The sequence below is a fragment of the Rhinichthys klamathensis genome, unplaced genomic scaffold (assembly GCF_029890125.1).
Source record: "Rhinichthys klamathensis goyatoka isolate OS25496 unplaced genomic scaffold, OSU_Roscu_1.1 h1tg000209l_1, whole genome shotgun sequence".
Lineage (NCBI taxonomy): Eukaryota > Metazoa > Chordata > Actinopteri > Cypriniformes > Leuciscidae > Rhinichthys > Rhinichthys klamathensis.
The window spans coordinates 2,519,166-2,536,031 of NW_026606734.1; the positions used below are offsets into that span (position 1 = coordinate 2,519,166).

At 38.7% G+C, this 16,866-nt stretch overlaps 1 protein-coding gene, 1 pseudogene and 2 gene segments (V, D, J or C); all 4 read right to left on the reverse strand.

Moving 5' to 3' along the window:
* Window positions 1–118: 118 nt before the first annotated feature.
* On the reverse strand, window positions 119–893 carry LOC130097083 (C-reactive protein-like). The gene is made up of 2 exons (XM_056263735.1): window positions 824–893; window positions 119–741 (listed from the first exon to the last, which is right to left on the reverse strand). Exons 1-2 carry the CDS (start codon window positions 873–875, stop codon window positions 125–127), a joined length of 669 nt encoding a protein of 222 aa, XP_056119710.1. The 5' UTR covers window positions 876–893; the 3' UTR covers window positions 119–124.
* A 7,274-nt stretch (window positions 894–8,167) lies between these two features.
* On the reverse strand, window positions 8,168–8,762 carry LOC130097055 (Ig kappa chain V region 4135-like). The segment is given in 2 exon segments: window positions 8,168–8,526; window positions 8,613–8,762. Coding segments are annotated over 2 exon segments (408 nt in total).
* Window positions 8,763–10,766: 2,004 nt separating this feature from the next.
* On the reverse strand, window positions 10,767–11,261 carry LOC130097001 (Ig kappa chain V region K29-213-like). The segment is given in 2 exon segments: window positions 10,767–11,092; window positions 11,198–11,261. Coding segments are annotated over 2 exon segments (378 nt in total).
* Window positions 11,262–11,879: 618 nt separating this feature from the next.
* Window positions 11,880–12,520, reverse strand: LOC130097056 (Ig kappa chain V region 3547-like; annotated as a pseudogene).
* Window positions 12,521–16,866: the final 4,346 nt, after the last annotated feature.

Here is a 16,866-nt window from a genome sequence, read left to right on the forward strand (position 1 = left end):
AAATTTAAGAGACCACTAAGAACAGTAAAACCCCCTGTTCAACATTCTTCCAAATTACACACAGACACTGCAGTTGTAATGATAATATTTATTTGTCAGTTACAGTTATTTTATCAGATCAGCATCAGTTATTTTCAACCACTAGCACATTTCCTCTGGTCTCATATTTGATGGTGTTCCAGTCAATCACGTTTCCCTTCGGCACATACGGTTCCTGGTTAGAAAAAACCGCCTTAATCTGACTGCCAGAGAGAACATAATCCCACATGTGCACATCTGTAATTTCACCAACAAAGCTCTGCTCTGGGTCAAAGGAACCCACATCTGAATCAGGGTCCTGGCCGAGCAGAACGGTGCCGCCAGGACGAACTGAGTGACCTTTCCTATAGATCTGGAACACACTGCGCCGTCCATCCACCCAAAAAGCAGCAAGACCAGGCACAGAGTCCCAGGTGAGGCACAGGTGAGTCTGGAACGTGGAGAGAGGAGGCAGGTGGAAAAGCGCTCCATCGCCGCTGAGGTAGAAGGACAAGCGGCCATCTTTCTCCCTCCACACGTTGAGCTCATCATAGCCAGTTGTTCGGTAAGCGAAGAGAATGATCTCCCTCTGACCCTGGAGCTCCGTCGCCACACGCATGCAGAGAGTAAACGCTGAGAGACTCAGGGGCTTTTCAGGAGTGAGTTTAACAAAGCTGGAGTTAGTCTTAGTTGGAAACAGAAGCACTTTACCACCGAGACCCACTGCAAGACAAACACAAACTTTTACTAGACACACAAAATCCTGCTCAGGCCAATCCGTGAAACCTCATGTAAAATGCGGTACCTTCAGCAGCCGCTGCCGTCAGAGAAAGCAGACAGAATAATAAAAGCAACATCTTGCTGCAGATCCGAAGGGGAAACAAGTGAAAAAGAAAATCCATTACTCCTTTAAACAGACAAATTCTTCACTGCTTCATTGTTACTGAAATTAAATTACAACTAAATGTTCAATCACATAAAAGAAACAACCGGTTCAAGCTACAAATACTTACAACGTTCAACAGGTGTTATCCGAGAGAAGATCCAGTTCAAATGACACATCAAAGATTATATCATCATGCTAATCATGATCTGGCTAATTAGATTCTTCGAACACACCTGTTGTTTATGATTAGCTTCGCTGGATTGAGTTAACTGAGATAATTGACCAATCGGTAAGCCCCTCCCCTCCAACCCAGATGAGCCAATGGCAGTTAAGTATCAGTTACATGGGAACCGGAAGTCGGACATCTTTAGGTTTCAGAGCCATAGGGAAATATTGGAAGATCCGAAGTTCTCATCGGTTTGATGGTGTTTATGCTACAGAAATGGTAAACCGATGTGTCTGGGGTTCTTGTTATCCTGATTCTAGGCATCCTGAGAGTATGGAGTTTGTTTTATTTCATTTCCTAAACCTAAACGAGACAGAGCAAAATGTCTGCTTTGGATTAATCGTATTAATCCAATGATGTGTGTGCAGTAACCTGGTTCCCTAAGGATTCAACCCCAATCCCTATGATGACGAAAACTTTCATTTTCTGGTTGTCACACTCTCATTAAGTTACAATTAAAGTTAGTTAATCCATGCTAACGTACAAACTGTTCTCACGTCATGTACAGACAAGTCTACAATTCACATTTCCAGTGGTCTCAGTATATATATATATTGCTATCAAACGATTATTTAATCGCGATTAATCACATTAATGCCATAGTTAAAGGGTCACTTCACCCATTTGCATTAAGGTTTGTATTGTTAGAAACCCAGTCATATATTATAATGATGGTGGAATTTTGCTTGTTTTTTTTCTGAGATGGGAGAAAAAAGGATTTAAGTGTTTTACTTCCGTCCTATCGTGACGTAAATATCGTCATTTTGCGTCACGATAGGACGGAAGATAAATTTCATTGCATATTAAGAAAACTACAGCCTTTAGCTCATTATTATTCAAGGGCGTGGGACCCACTCACCCCACCGGCCTATTACAGATCAGTGGGTGGGACTAAACCTGAAGAAACTAAACTATTAATCCGCCATCTTGCTTGGAAGACAGCAAGCTAAGCTAACAAGCGCTCAAGGAGTTAGATTTACCATAATGCCTGAATTTACGACACACGATATGGAAGACGAGGATTTTGAAAATCTTTTGCTCGAAACTGATGTTCGTGGCTATTTATACGAGCCACAATATAGCGAAGAGCAGCTGAGGCTGATGGAGGAACAAGAGGCGGCGGCGTCGGCTGCGGCAGCGGCCGCCGCAGGAGACCAGCCCGGCGCAGACGAGAAGCCCGGACTGGCTCGAGCTGGGCGGACTGCTGGTGCCTACATGTCGTGCTCTCGGCTCTCGCTGTGCGCTACGGACACAGATAGAGTCCGTCTGCTGCAGAGAATTTCAACGATCGCAATATCACCTGGACGAAACCTCTGAATCAGACGAGCACACGGACGTTTGTGTTGTGATCCATCCAAGTTTCGCACCGCATATGTTCTGACTGAACATCCAGGTAACTTTATCATCATCATGCAATAATTCACCATATAGAAAGAAATACAAACGAGGAGTAATTCACTAATGAGTTTGCCAATGTAACGGGGTTCGTTGTTGTGGGAAGAATGAGGCGGGAACCGGCAAACATTTAAACATTTTAATAGTAAAATAAACAAATACAAAACAAAAATATAAGCGAGCAGCCCCTCACTGCTGGCCACACACAACAGAAACAAAACACAACATAAAATCAGGCCTGTTCCTCTCTCGATCTGCCCTGTCGTCGCTCCTCGTTTTATGCGTCCGCTCCTCGGTGAGAGACCGGTGCGTCTCACAGCTGTCGTTCATTATCACTCGCGCCACCGGCCTCGCGCTGTCCTATCACATCCCTCGCCCTCGTCCTGCTCGCCACAGCCAACTAACTAGAAATTTTGTGTGAAATGAATTTCTATGGGACGATTTTAGTATCAAAATGATTAACACGTGCAAGCACACTTATCAATGAACTTGATACATGTTGCAGAAATGTTTTATCCATGCCTTTCAACTTGTGTGTGCAAAATTCAAAATTGAATGAATGTGAAGCAATTTGTACAAATAAAGACATTTTTGTGAATACAAATGTTTTCCTTTGTATTAGTGTCTCATAATTTGCACATGCAACACAGAAGACGTGCATGTGTGGATCAGGTGACGCGCGTGCATTCATTGACTCGATTCATTGAGTCGATCCTATTTGATTCATTTGGATTTTGAGACTTTCATTTCGCGGGTTTCGCCTTGCACGATCCACACACAGCTGTCTGAGAAAAGCTGCTACCACTAGATGGCAGTATTCTGCTAAAACAGACAACGGCCGCATAATCAAGCGTTCTTCCGCATTTAAGACGCTTAATGAGAGTGATATTGGAGCACCAAATTTAGTACACAATAATATAGGCCTACCCTATTAATAAAGCATACTTTATAGAGGTAAACAGATAACATCAGATTATGAACAACACCCATAGAAAACCATTAGTTGCATGTTCAATAGCGTACGGTATATTGGCAACTGAGTTTAAATATCACCGTCTTACTGCATTGACGTTAAGCTTTTTCTTTATAATATGCTCTATGGGAGGAAAACTATATAGCCTACAGACAAGAGACTACATGAACGCAACGCACGGCGTTTCAAGTTAATACAATTTTCCTTCCTGTTAAAAAAAAGGTGAAATTTCGCAGTTGCGTTCATATTATATGCTTATTTTTATCTGACTACACATTGTGTACATAGTATACAAGCAGGAATTTGAAAATGTCTGTTTTTAAATATTAAAGACGATTTTCGCAGTACATTTGTTTTCCCTTGACCCTTAAGCCATAGGCTATAGTCTTACTATAGCACGATGAGTTTTAACAATATGCAACCATTGTATATCGACATGAAATATTAATTGAAAATCAACTGGCGTAGCGGGCCTGTAGCTGCATATTTCTACATGAGAATGCTTTGACGCGCTAACCACAGCTCATGATGCACAAGGGAACGTCTGCCAATTCCACTAACTGCGTTAAAACCACTGATCTATAATGTCATTCTACATAGATCAGTGGTTAAAACGTATAATTTGTTTTAATTCAAATTACTTTTTAAATTTAATAACAGACATTTTCAAATTCCAAAGCTCGTAGAAGGTTTCTGTAAGACTGACTTACAAGTAAAATTTGGACAATACTTCCCTTCATGTAGCCTGTATTCTGCAGAAAAATACTGTAATTCACCAAAAGGGTTTTTTCATGTTCAAAATGGTTGTAGTATGTTCAGTGACTAGACTGGCTTACTACAGGTGAAATTGCCCCAATAACTCCCTTCATGTAGCCTATTTAGTAAACAATTATTATTTTATAAAAAAATTACTGTAATTAACCAAACGGGTTTTTGGTGACTTACTACAAGTGAATAATGTAAAATTTCACCTGACTTGTCACTAGGAACGTACTACAACCTTTGGAACATGAATAGAAAAACAATTTACAGTAAATTAAAAAATTGTAGGCTACTGTTCAATCGAGATATTGGCTGGACATAGTACAGTAACAGTAGGCTAAGTCAGTCTGCCCACTAGACTTCCAAGGTTATAATATAACCTTGGAAATTATAATATATAGCAATAGAAGGTTATAATATAACCTTGGAAATATGTTCATTTGAATGAATGACTGGACGTTTATATTTTTTTGACTGTGAGTGGAGTTTGCAGATGGTCCCTTTATAAAATGAGGCGAATATCAAACCTAAAACTTACTTCACTGCACTCACGGACCGGTTGCTCTCCCATTCACATGCAAAGTTAAACGCAACTGCAGAATTTTTATTTCATGTTAAGCTTTTTCTTTTTAACAGGCTCGGGAAGGAAATGTTATTAACTTGAAACGCCGTACATTGCGTTCATGTAGTCTCTTGTCTGTAGGCTATATAGTTTTCCTCCCATAGAGCATATTATAAAGAAAAAGCTTAACGTCAATGCAGTAAGACGGTGATATTTAAACTCAGTAGCCAATACACCTTACTGAGCATGCAACGCGCGATTGCACGTTAAGCGTTTTATAATGGTTTTCTATGGGTGTTGTTCATAATCTGACGTAATGTTTGCCTCTATAAAGTATGCTTTATTAATAGGGTAGGCCTATATTATTGTGTACTAAATTTGGTGCTTCAATATCACTCTCATTAAGCGTCTTAAATGCGGAAGAACGCTTGATTATGCGGCCGTTGTCTGTTTTAGCAGAATACTGCCATCTAGTGGTAGCAGCTTTTCTCAGACAGCTGTGTGTGGATCGTGCAAGGCGAAAACCGCGAAATGAAAGTCTCAAAATCCAAATGAATCAAATAGGATCGACTCAATGAATCGAGTCAATGAATGCACGCGCGTCACCTGATCCACACATGCACGTCTTCTGTGTTGCATGTGCAAATTATGAGACACTAATACAAAGGAAAACATTTGTATTCACAAAAATGTCTCTATTTGTACAAATTGCTTCACATTCATTCAATTTTGAATTTTGCACACACAAGTTGAAAGGCATGGATAAAACATTTCTGCAACATGTATCAAGTTCATTGATAAGTGTGCTTGCACGTGTTAATCATTTTGATACTAAAATCATCCCATAAATTTCTAACTCTGGTGGCAGCTAACGTTAGCCTTGTAGACGGAAAAGTGATTTCTCTGATGTTTGCGCTGTTCTGGATTAGTGGGAGTGGCTTGCGGAGCTGTGCAATGTGGTGCATTGTGGGAGTTGTTGTCTTGCATACAAATGCGCACTAAAGTTATTTTCTGTCTTTTCTCGGTCAAGAGGGCATCAAATTCAAAATTTCTTTTACATTTCGACTACATATATGACCCACTTTCAATAAAGATTAATGTTGAAATGGGTGAAGTGACCCTTTAACTCGCAATTAATCGCACATTTTTATCTTTTCTAAATGTCTCTTGATTTCTTTTTGTCCCATTCTTTTTTCTCATTTTAATGCTCTTATCAACATGGAAAAGTGGATCGGCTTGCTTTGTGCAAATGTTTTTTTATAGAAAACAACATGGGCATATACTGTGTTCAATTTCACACTAACATTCTCACTTGGAGCAAATAATCTCTCACACAATGTAACACTGTCCATCAATAAAAGGGTGAAAGAAATACTGACGAGGTCCTGATATTGACGAGGGGGCGGAGGATTCGCATCAGCTGTGTGTGTGTGTGTGTGTGTGTGTGTGTGTGTGCTTGGCCATCAAGTGGTATTTCAGACTGGACGAGCTGCGATGATGATAGCTCAGTTCACAACGACAAAACACACAGATCACTTTGGTCTTGTCAATGGGACCATTTGGCAACTTTTTAAAAGTAAACTTTCCATTCAGAATCTTATTGGCATCCATTTCGGTGTCTCGCGCTCGTCATCCACTCAAAACGTAACGTTAACCAACTATTTGGCCGGCTCGCAAGCCCAAACAAGTGTGTGCGGCGTACCTGTTGTTTTGTTTCCGGTCTAGCTAGATCCGCTTGCGCTTTCAAATGCATGCCGCGTCCTGTTGCAAAAGCGTGTGAAAAAAACTACAAAGTTTGCTAGGCCAAAAAGACCATTAATCGCACGATAAAAAAATTAACGCCGTTAAAATGGGTTTGCGTTAACGCCCTAATATATATATATATATATATATATATATATATATATATATATATATATATATATATATATATATATATATATATATATATATATATATATATATATATATATATATATAATGTATATGTGTTTGTGTGTGTACTAAATTCCTTATACATATATGGTATGGGTAGCCCTTTAAAGTGTATTATGCTGTTGGCGGTTTAAAGGGATAGTTCACCCCAAAATGTAAACTCTGTCAGTAATTACTCTCCCTCATGTTGTTCCAACCCCGTAAGACTTTCGTTCATCTTCAGAACACAAATTAAGATACTTTTTATTAAATCTGAGAGCTGGATCACTCCTCCATAGGCTTCTAAGGGATTGAAACTTGCCAGCCCCGAAAAGTTATTAAAGACATCGTTAAAATAGTCCGAGTGACTACAGTGGCTCAACCTTAAGTTTATCAAGCGACGAGAATACTTTTTGAGTGCAAAAAACAAACAAAAATAACGACTTTATTCAAGTATTAATTTCCTTCTCTGTGGGCCTCGAGTGAGTTGGATAGATAGATGGCCACGTAGTATAACTGCACAGCGCTTCTGGTTGAACGTCACCAATAGTGAGCCTATACACATTCCTGTTACCCAGTGTTAATCCCTGTTACCCAGTGTTTTATTCCTGTAGTTAAATTGTATTTTACTTCTAAAAAATAAAAGTTAAATCACTGTTTGTATCAGTTTTGTTTGGTCCATCATTTATGCTAAATCACAGTAATAGATAGACATTCACAGTTATGTACAGTGATTCTACAGCTGCTTACTGCTAAATTACAGTAATACATAGACACTAACTAATTTCACAGTTAAATACATTAATTCTACAGCTGCTTACTGCTAAATTACAGTAATACATGGACACCAACTGTAATTTCACAGTTAAATACATTAATTCTACAGCAGCTTACTGCTAAATCACAGTAATGCGACGGCATAATTACTGTGAAGTCACAGTATACAACTGTCATTTCACAATAATTTACTGTAAAAATAATACAGTAACTTACTGTGAAAGTCATGCAACTGGTAACCTGCAATTTATTGTAAATTTACAGCCAAATAATTAACAGTGTACGTGTGACGTACAACACAGACGCGCTTTGAAAAAAAATAGCTTAGATGTAGTAGGCTAAACTACTTTTGCCATATTGCTGTAGCTTAGCTTGCTACATTTCCCAGGGTGGAGCTTCAGTGTAGTGAAGCTACATTTAATGTAGAGTAACTGCTAGCTTAGCTCACTATTTTCTAAGTAGCTTGCCCAACGCTGTCTAAATCTGTTCTCATCTGTCATTTATCTGCCCTTACTGGAGATTTGAGCATGTGTAGTTCCTGTGTTTGTCCTCTGTGTGTCAGTAGTGTGTGTGAAAGTGTTTGAGCAGATGCAGTTTCTGTCAGTGTATCAGTTCACTGTGACTGACTGACGGAGGTTTTTGTATGACTCTTTATCACTGTGTGAATGTTTCATCATCCTCACAAAAATTAAAAGAATCTGTTCTGCAATGGAAACTCTGACAGTAATAATGTCCAGCATCTTCAGTCTTTACTCCACTGATGGTCAGAGTGAAATCACTGTTAGATCCACTGCCACTGAATCTAGATGGAGTTCCTGACTGGAGGTTTTTTACACGATAAATCAGGAGTATAGGAGTTTCTCCAGGTTTCTGTAAGTACCAGAATAAACCTTCATCCCCATCATTCCATCTCCTCACATCTGTACTGGTTTTACATTTGATATTCACAGTTCCTCCTGGTTGTTCTGCAGCTATTGAGGGACTCTGAGTGACGGTGATCTGTCCTCTACACTCTGAAACACACAACAAGAAAATACACTCACAACTTTGACAATATACTTGAAGAAATGAATTAATATCAAACTTGTGCTCCACAAACCTTGAGCAAACGCTGTGAGAGTCCAGATGAAGATGATGATGAAGGTCATGTTGATGAAGATTGTTGTGTGTGTCAGTGATGAAGTGTTAAACTCACAGCACTATAAACACTCTCACACACTGAAGATCTGATCAATATGCAAACACACTCCACATCATTTCCCTGAAGACAGTCACTCAATAACAGACTCAATAACAGACACAAAACAGAATTACTGAAGTGAGAACAGAGTAAAAATGAACGTTTTTCATAATATTGTAGGCCTATCATCGACAAAAGTCAAAATGTTAAAGATTGTAGCATTCAATTCAGTTCTGATTACATCTACAAGACCAACTTCAGTATATTAATCTGAATATCTGAATATGAGCAGATCCGGATCCAGACTCAAATCACTGAAGGTTTTCTATAGTAAAGTGACATCACAGCCTCATTTCATTCCTGTCTAAAAATAAAAATTGCTACCCTGAGAAGTTCGTACTTACGAGGTGGGAAGTCGTGTTTATGACCGGGGTTTATGACGGCAGGATTTAAGTCATTTTCGTCGGAGTAAGATGGCGTTGTACTTTCTCTTAATTAATTACACAAAAATACAGCAAGGTTCTTAAACTCTAGTTCTAGAAAATTAAGAACAAAGAAATGTGCATCAGTTGTGCTTTGGTTTTTGATGTTTTTAAGTAATTTATGAAGCCACTGCAAACTTTATCGTCACATATTACATTGTTATATCATATTCTTTGCATGTTTAGCTTACTTCGCTGTAAATAGAAAAGCCTGACAATATCACTGCTAATACCTTTCAGTATTGTGGTATTGCGCCATGTTTCTCACTGACACGCCCACAACTCGTACAGATCGAGCAAATCCTGAGCTTCCCACTGATATTTACGACATTGTGGTGGCGTATACGATCATATACGATGATCTATATGAGATTACTTGAACGCATAAGGTCTGTAGAGCCTCTTTTCAGCTTTCTGTTTTGTATTTCCACAGCATGAACAGGGATGATCTTATGGATTTATGAATGATCCGCTCATTTTAAAATCTTCCCGGTCAACTGATATGTTGTTATGATATCTGCTTCAAACATTAACAATGCTCATGATACCTGTAATTAACTCTATAAGAAGTAAATCCACTTCAGCTAAATACTCTTAGACAGCGATGCCATAGAAATGTACAGAGCTACCGCAAAAACGGACATTCAAGGACTAAACTAAAGATGCTGAGCTTGTTTCTCTAGTCTAGTGCATAAGGTCTAAAACTAGAGGAGGATCTGAAGAGTCTTAAAGGGATATTTCACATAATAATGAAAACCTATCATAATTTACTCACCCTCATATGCATGTTCCAGACATGTATGATTTTCATTTCTTCTCCATAAAGTTGAAAAATGTCTATTCGTATGCAATGTAAATACGTGGTGCACATGAGATCAATAGCCAACAGGGGGCAGCAAGAGACAATCCATCAGTAACAGAAGGTAAAAGTTCATAAGTGTAAAACAAAGACATAAGCTCTGCTCGAAATATTTTGTTGGTTACAATTAGATTTATGTGAGTAAAATATTGGCTTTTTTTTTTTTTTTTACAATGGCAGATGACTGAAAAAGTCATGGAAATTCATTGATCATACAATGTAGAGGACTGACTGAATACTGTGAAGTGAACCAGAAAGTGTAGGCTGTGCAAACGGTAATGCAACGCTGTTGTTTTCACACAACCTCGTTTGTAATCTTATTAAAATATGCCATTAAAGACATCATGGATTTAATTGCTTCCAGATCATTTGATTAGATTCTTGACTTGAACTTTCTCAATCTCTGTCTGATCTGTGTATTCTGTGAAAGTAATGAGAATATTTAAAAAACAAATCTTTGATCATACGCCAAATACGGAAATCATAATGTGGCCAAAGGTAATCTATTAGAAACAGAAATGAGTCCATCATCAGGTTCATTTTTTTTCTGGTTTCAGATGTTTGTTCTGCTGACTGGTGAAAGTTTATGTGAGGGAAAACATTTATAGAAGAATGTTTAGATACGTGTATTTGAAAACGTGTGTGTGTGTGTGTGTTTGTGTGTTTGAGCAGCTGCAGTTTCAGTTCAGTCACTGTGACTCTGACTGACGGAGGTTTTTGTACGACTCTTTATCACTGTGTGAACACATTACCACTGTGATAACTCTGACAGTAATAATGTCCAGCATCTTCAGTCTGGACTCCACTGATGGTCAGAGTGAAATCACTGTTAGATCCACTGCCACTGAATCTAGATGGAGTTCCTGACTGGAGGCGGTTTGCTGCATAAATCAGGATTTTAGGAGCTTCTCCAGGTTTCTGTAAGTACCAGGATAGAGGCTGAACACTCCAACCCTGGTAAACTTCAGGACTGGTTTTACAGGATATAGTAACTGTGTCTCCTAGAGGAACAGGTTTCACTGCAGGCGTCTGAGTGACTGTCACTTCACCAACTGATTCTACATCAAGAAGAATGAATAAACATTCAGAATTACATATTTGGATAATTTTTCTAACACAAATGATCAATTAGATTAGAGCAGTTTAACTTCATATTTCCTCACCTGTGAAACAGCTGGAGAACATCCAGATGAAGATGATGAAGATGAAGCTCATGGTTGCTGTTGGTTCAGATTCTCAGTGTTCAGACTCAGAGTTATAAAACCTCCTGAAGCGTGAGCTGCGATGCAAATAATCTATATGTAAATCTGTGTAAGGATTCCAACACATGATGCTCATAAATCATAACAGTGTTTAGGATATTTTTCCATGTTACGAGTCATAAACATTTATTCATGTGTCTGAAGCTACAGGCTTTCTGATGATTCAAATGACAGAGTTACTATAGTATGTCACTGAACTTCATCAGAGGGCAAAGGTCATTCAGAGGTCACAGGTCATCAGAATGTATCAAAATTGCTTTAATCATTAACAATGCTCTGAGATGAATGATAGAGTCAGTAGTTTTGATAGAAAAGTTATGATGAGTAATATCTTTATTATTATCTTGATAAACCTCTAGTGAAAGATAAAGCTACTTGAAGAAGCTCAAAAACAAATGGTGGCAGTTTTGTTCGTTTGATTTGATATTAATATACCGACTGTTTTTTCTCTGTCTGTCACAGGACAGATCACAGTCAAATAGAGCTGATTTCAGTCATAAGTCAGTTTTGAGCACACGCGTAGTTTGTGTGTGTGTAGTGTGTGTAGTGTGTGTGTGTGTGTTTGAGCAGCTGCAGTTTCAGTTCAGTCACTGTGACTCTGACTGACGGAGGTTTTTGTACGACTCTTTATCACTGTGAACACCCAGTTACTGTTGATCAAGTGTAAACTCTGACAGTAATAATGTCCAGCATCTTCAGTCTGGACTCCACTGAGTGAAATCTGTTCCATAATTTGCTCCATTGCCAGTGAATCTAGATGGGATTCCTGACTGTTGTGATCTAATGTAATAAATAAGGAGTTTAGGAGCTTCTCCAGGTTTCTGCAGATACCAGGAGAGACAGGAGGCACAACCTTGAGTACGATCTCCAATTCCTTTGTCAGTTTGATAGTTTATAGTGACTGTTCCTCCGAGAAGAGCTTCTTCTGAGGGAGTCTGAGTCACAGAAACCTGTCCTGTAATTTCTGTCAATGACATTTCATTAGATCATAAGTACACTTATTAGAGTCAAAGTATCCAGTATAAAATCTATATTGAACATCAAAAGCATGAACATAAATCACATCTTGAGTTATTTATAGAGTAAATGAACCTTGAACAGAAAGAATGAGAGTCCAGATGCAGACGCTGATGATCATCATTCTTCTTATCGGTGGTTTACTTTCAGTCTGAATGAAGAAAAGCTGTCAGTGATGAAGTGTTAAACTCACAGCACTATAAACACTCTCACACACTGAAGATCTGATCAATATGCATCTGATCAATATAACACACTCCACATCATTTCCCTGAAGACAGAAGAAACACTGTCTTTATGTTTGTGCAACAGCTTTGTATAGATGTTTATTTACTTGTTGCATTATTTTGGGCTGAGCTAAAAAAAACTAAAAAAATAATAATGAGTGATTTCATTAAGACTTAGACACTAAATTTTTCTGATAGTAATAGTTGAGAACAGCAGCATTCAGGAGTGTGAGACGGGGATGAGAGGAACATCTGTTGTTTGAGCATCGGTAACTCAGTGGTTGTTTGTACTATATCTCAAAGTTTGATATGTGGTAGCAACATTTTTCTGCTAGAAATATAACTCACTCGGGCATGTACAACACAATCACAGATTATGTGAGTTATTGTGAAACACAAAGAGTTCAGTTGCAAACTGACACACTATTGTTGTCACACAGGCCAGGATAGATGTAACAATGAGAGATAATTTACTGAAATAAGATCCACACAATCTAAATGTGTGCAAGAATGTTATTGAAGAACAAAGAATAATCTGTTTTTAATAAAGTAATCAATTTAAAGTAACAAAAAACTGTGGATTATATTTCTTTAAGGACTTTAAATTTAGCACAAAAACAACAGCCGTGTGTGTTGTGTGAGTGATCATGTGTGTGTTCTCAATTCCTGTCAACAGTTCAGTCACTAGCTATGTTGCTATCCACCTTTTTATGTGAGTTTTGGGATAGTCTATCACATAACAAACGTCGGATGGAAAGGCCGAGATGCACATCAATTCTAAAAATGTGCACAAAAATCAAATGTGCTCAATTGAGGTGATAATGTTTTTATCCGATAAGAAGTCATGGGCATAAACTACAACCCGAATTCCGGAAAAGTTGGGACGTTTTTTAAATTTGAATAAAATGAAAACTATAAGACTTTCAAATCACATGAGACAATATTTTATTCACAATAGAACATAGATAACATAACAAATGTTTAAAGGGATAGTTCGGCCAAAGATGATATTTAAACCATGCATTACTCACCCTCAAGCCGTTCGAGATGCATATGTCAATCTTGTTTCAGACGAACACATTTTCAGTTATTTTAGAAAATGTCTTAGACCCTTTAGTGGATATAATGTGAAGCAATGGGGTCCACCTCCTTCAAGTCCCAAAATGTGCATATATCCTTCACAAAAGTAATCCATCCGGCTCCAGGGGGATAAACGAAGGCCTTATGAGGGTAATCCGTGCGGTTTTGTCGTAAAAATATACATATTTAAAACTTTATAAATGAAAATATCTGACTTCCGGCAACGATCGACGCGCGTTCACGGGTGATGTTTTGCTCTGCTCTCTGCATAGCTCTCTGGCTGCGCGGGCGCGTTCGTTCTACGTCACGACGCTACGTCCTACCTCGTACGCCGACTTCCATCACCCGTGGACGCGCGTCGATCGTTGCCGGAAGTCAGATATTTTCATTTATAAAGTTTTAAATATGTATATTTTTACGACAAAACCGCACGGATTACCCTCATAAGGCCTTCGTTTATCCCCCTGGAGCCGGATGGATTACTTTTGTGAAGGATATATGCACATTTTGGGACTTGAAGGAGGTGGACCCCATTGCTTCACATTATATCCACTAAAGGGTCTAAGACATTTTCTAAAATAACTGAAAATGTGTTCGTCTGAAACAAGATTGACATATGCATCTCGAACGGCTTGAGGGTGAGTAATGCATGGTTTAAATATCATTTTTGGCCGAACTATCCCTTTAAACGAAGAAATTTTACACTTTTATCTACTAAATGAGCTCATTTCAAATTTGATGCCTGCTACAGGTCTCAAAATAGTTGGGACGGGGGCAACAAATGGTTGAAAAAGCAAGAAATTTAGAAAGGATTCAGGTGGGAGAACATCTAGCAACTAATTAAGTTCATTTATATCAGGTCTGTAACATGATTAGCTATAAAAGGGATGTCTTAGAGAGGTAGAGTCTCTCAGAAGTAAAGATGGGCAGAGGCTCTCCAATCTGTGAAAGAGTGCGTAAAAAGATTGTGGAACACTTTAAAAACAATGTTCCTCAACGTCAAATTGCAAAGGCTTTGCAAATCTCATCATCTACAGTGCACAACATCATCAAAAGATTCAGAGAAACTGGAGAAATCTCTGTGCGTAAGGGACAAGGACAAAGACCTTTATTGGATGCCCGTGGTCTTCGGGCCCTCAGACGACACTGCATCACTCATCGGCATGATTGTGTGAATGACATTACTAAATGGGCCCAGGAACACTTCCAGAAACCACTGTCGGTAAACACAATCCGCCGTGCCATCTGCAGATGCCAACTAAAGCTCTATCATGCAAAAAGGAAGCCATATGTGAACATGGTCCAGAAGCGCCGTCGTGTCCTGTGGGCCAAGGCTCATTTAAAATGGACTATTTCAAAGTGGAAAAGCATTCTATGGTCCGACGAGTCCAAATTTGACATTATTGTTGGAAATCACGGACGCCGTGTCCTCCGGGCAAAAGAAGAGGGAGACCTTCCATCGTGTTATCAGCGTTCAGTTCAAAAGCCAGCATCTCTGATGGTATGGGGGTGCATAAGTGCATACGGTATGGGCAGCTTGCATGTTTTGGAAGGCGCTATGAATGCTGAAAGCTATATAAAGGTTTTAGAGCAACATATGCTCCCCTCCAGACGACGTCTATTTCAGGGAAGGCGTTGTGTATTTCAGCAAGACAATGCAAAACCACACACTGCAGCTATAACAACTGCATGGCTACATCGTAGAAGAGTCCGGGTGTTGAATTGGCCTGCCTGCAGTCCAGATCTTTCACCTATAGAGAACATTTGGCGCATCATTAAGCGAAAAATGCGTCAAAGACGACCACGAACACTTCAGCAGCTGGAAACCTATATAAGGCAAGAATGGGACCAAATTCCAAAACCAAAACTCCAGACACTAATAAACTCGATGCCCAGACGTCTTCAAACTGTTTTGAAAAGAAGAGGAGATGTTACGCCATGGTAAACGTGCCCCCGTCCCAACTATTTTGAGACCTGTAGCAGGCATCAAATTTGAAATGAGCTCATTTATTGGATAAAAGTGTAAAATTTCTCAGTTTAAACATTTGTTATGTTATCTATGTTCTATTGTGAATTAAATAATGGCTCATGTGATTTGAAAGTCTTATAGTTTTCATTTTATTCAAATTTAAAAAACGTCCCAACTTTTCCGGAATTCGGGTTGTATGATGGAAACATATTCACCACATAAATCCCTCAGTGCGCAACAAAAAACTCACGTGATTTTGTCTAAACAGGGCGTGATTAATAACTGGAATCATCATAAGGAGTTGTTTTACACTTTTTAAGAACTGTTACAACTATCCTCACCGCAAACAGCCTGAACATAGCTAACTGTTTTAGCATGTGGGTTTGAAGTTAGCATGAGTGCAAAGCATCAAATTAAACTAGAGAAATAACTACTTTAGATTATGCAAGTCAAATAAACATCTACAGTGATTGCTCAGAAAAACAAAAATGATAAAAATGTTTACTTTTCATCCTGTGACCCATTTTATGACCAACGCTCTGAACTGGAACAGTTTCACTTCTGCTCATGAGAAATAAGTTATGAATAATAAATTCATAATCAGCTTGAGATGAAGGAGCTACTTGAAAAACTGCTCAAAAACATCTTTATGTTACTTATGATACACAATGACTTTATATGAATTTAGAATAAGATATGTGTGCAATATAATCCAAAAACTATAAGACTGCACTAAGAAAAATGTAATATTTTTTTTGATTTTATATCAGTTTTGTAGTTTTCTCTGATTATGAGGATATTGAGTCGAACTCGTCTGTCGCAGGACTGCAGGACTTTGATCAATGCTGTGAAAATATGAGCTAATGTCTATTGCAGATATAGATATTCATACATGTGAATAAGGTTATGGAGGGAACGAGTAGAGGTCAATGGTTATGATTATTCTTGATTATTCTTCTCTTCTTTGAGCGATGGACGGCTGGATCATCAGGATGAGAGTCGAGGTCTAAGAGCAGTGCTGGCCTTCACTGTGTGTGTTCATAGAATGACTGTGTGTGTTCATAGAGGACTGTGTGTGTTCATAGATGACTGTGTGTGTGTGTTCATAGATGACTGTGTGTGTTCATAGAGGAAAGTGTGTGTGTTCATAGAGGACTGTGTGTGTTCATAGAGGACTGTGTATGTGTTCATAGATGACTGTGTGTGTTCATAGAGGAAAGTGTGTGTGTTCATAGAGGACTGTGTGTGTTCATAGAGGACTGTGTATGTGTTCATAG

Bases quoted from the DNA above. Each gene is read 5' to 3' on its own strand.
- LOC130097083 (XM_056263735.1), bottom strand. From the start codon at position 875: ATGTTGCTTTTATTATTCTGTCTGCTTTCTCTGACGGCAGCGGCTGCT. The intron at 742-823 runs GTACCGCATTTT...TTTGTCTTGCAG, and splicing joins GACGGCAGCGGCTGCTGAAG to TGGGTCTCGGTGGTAAAGTG.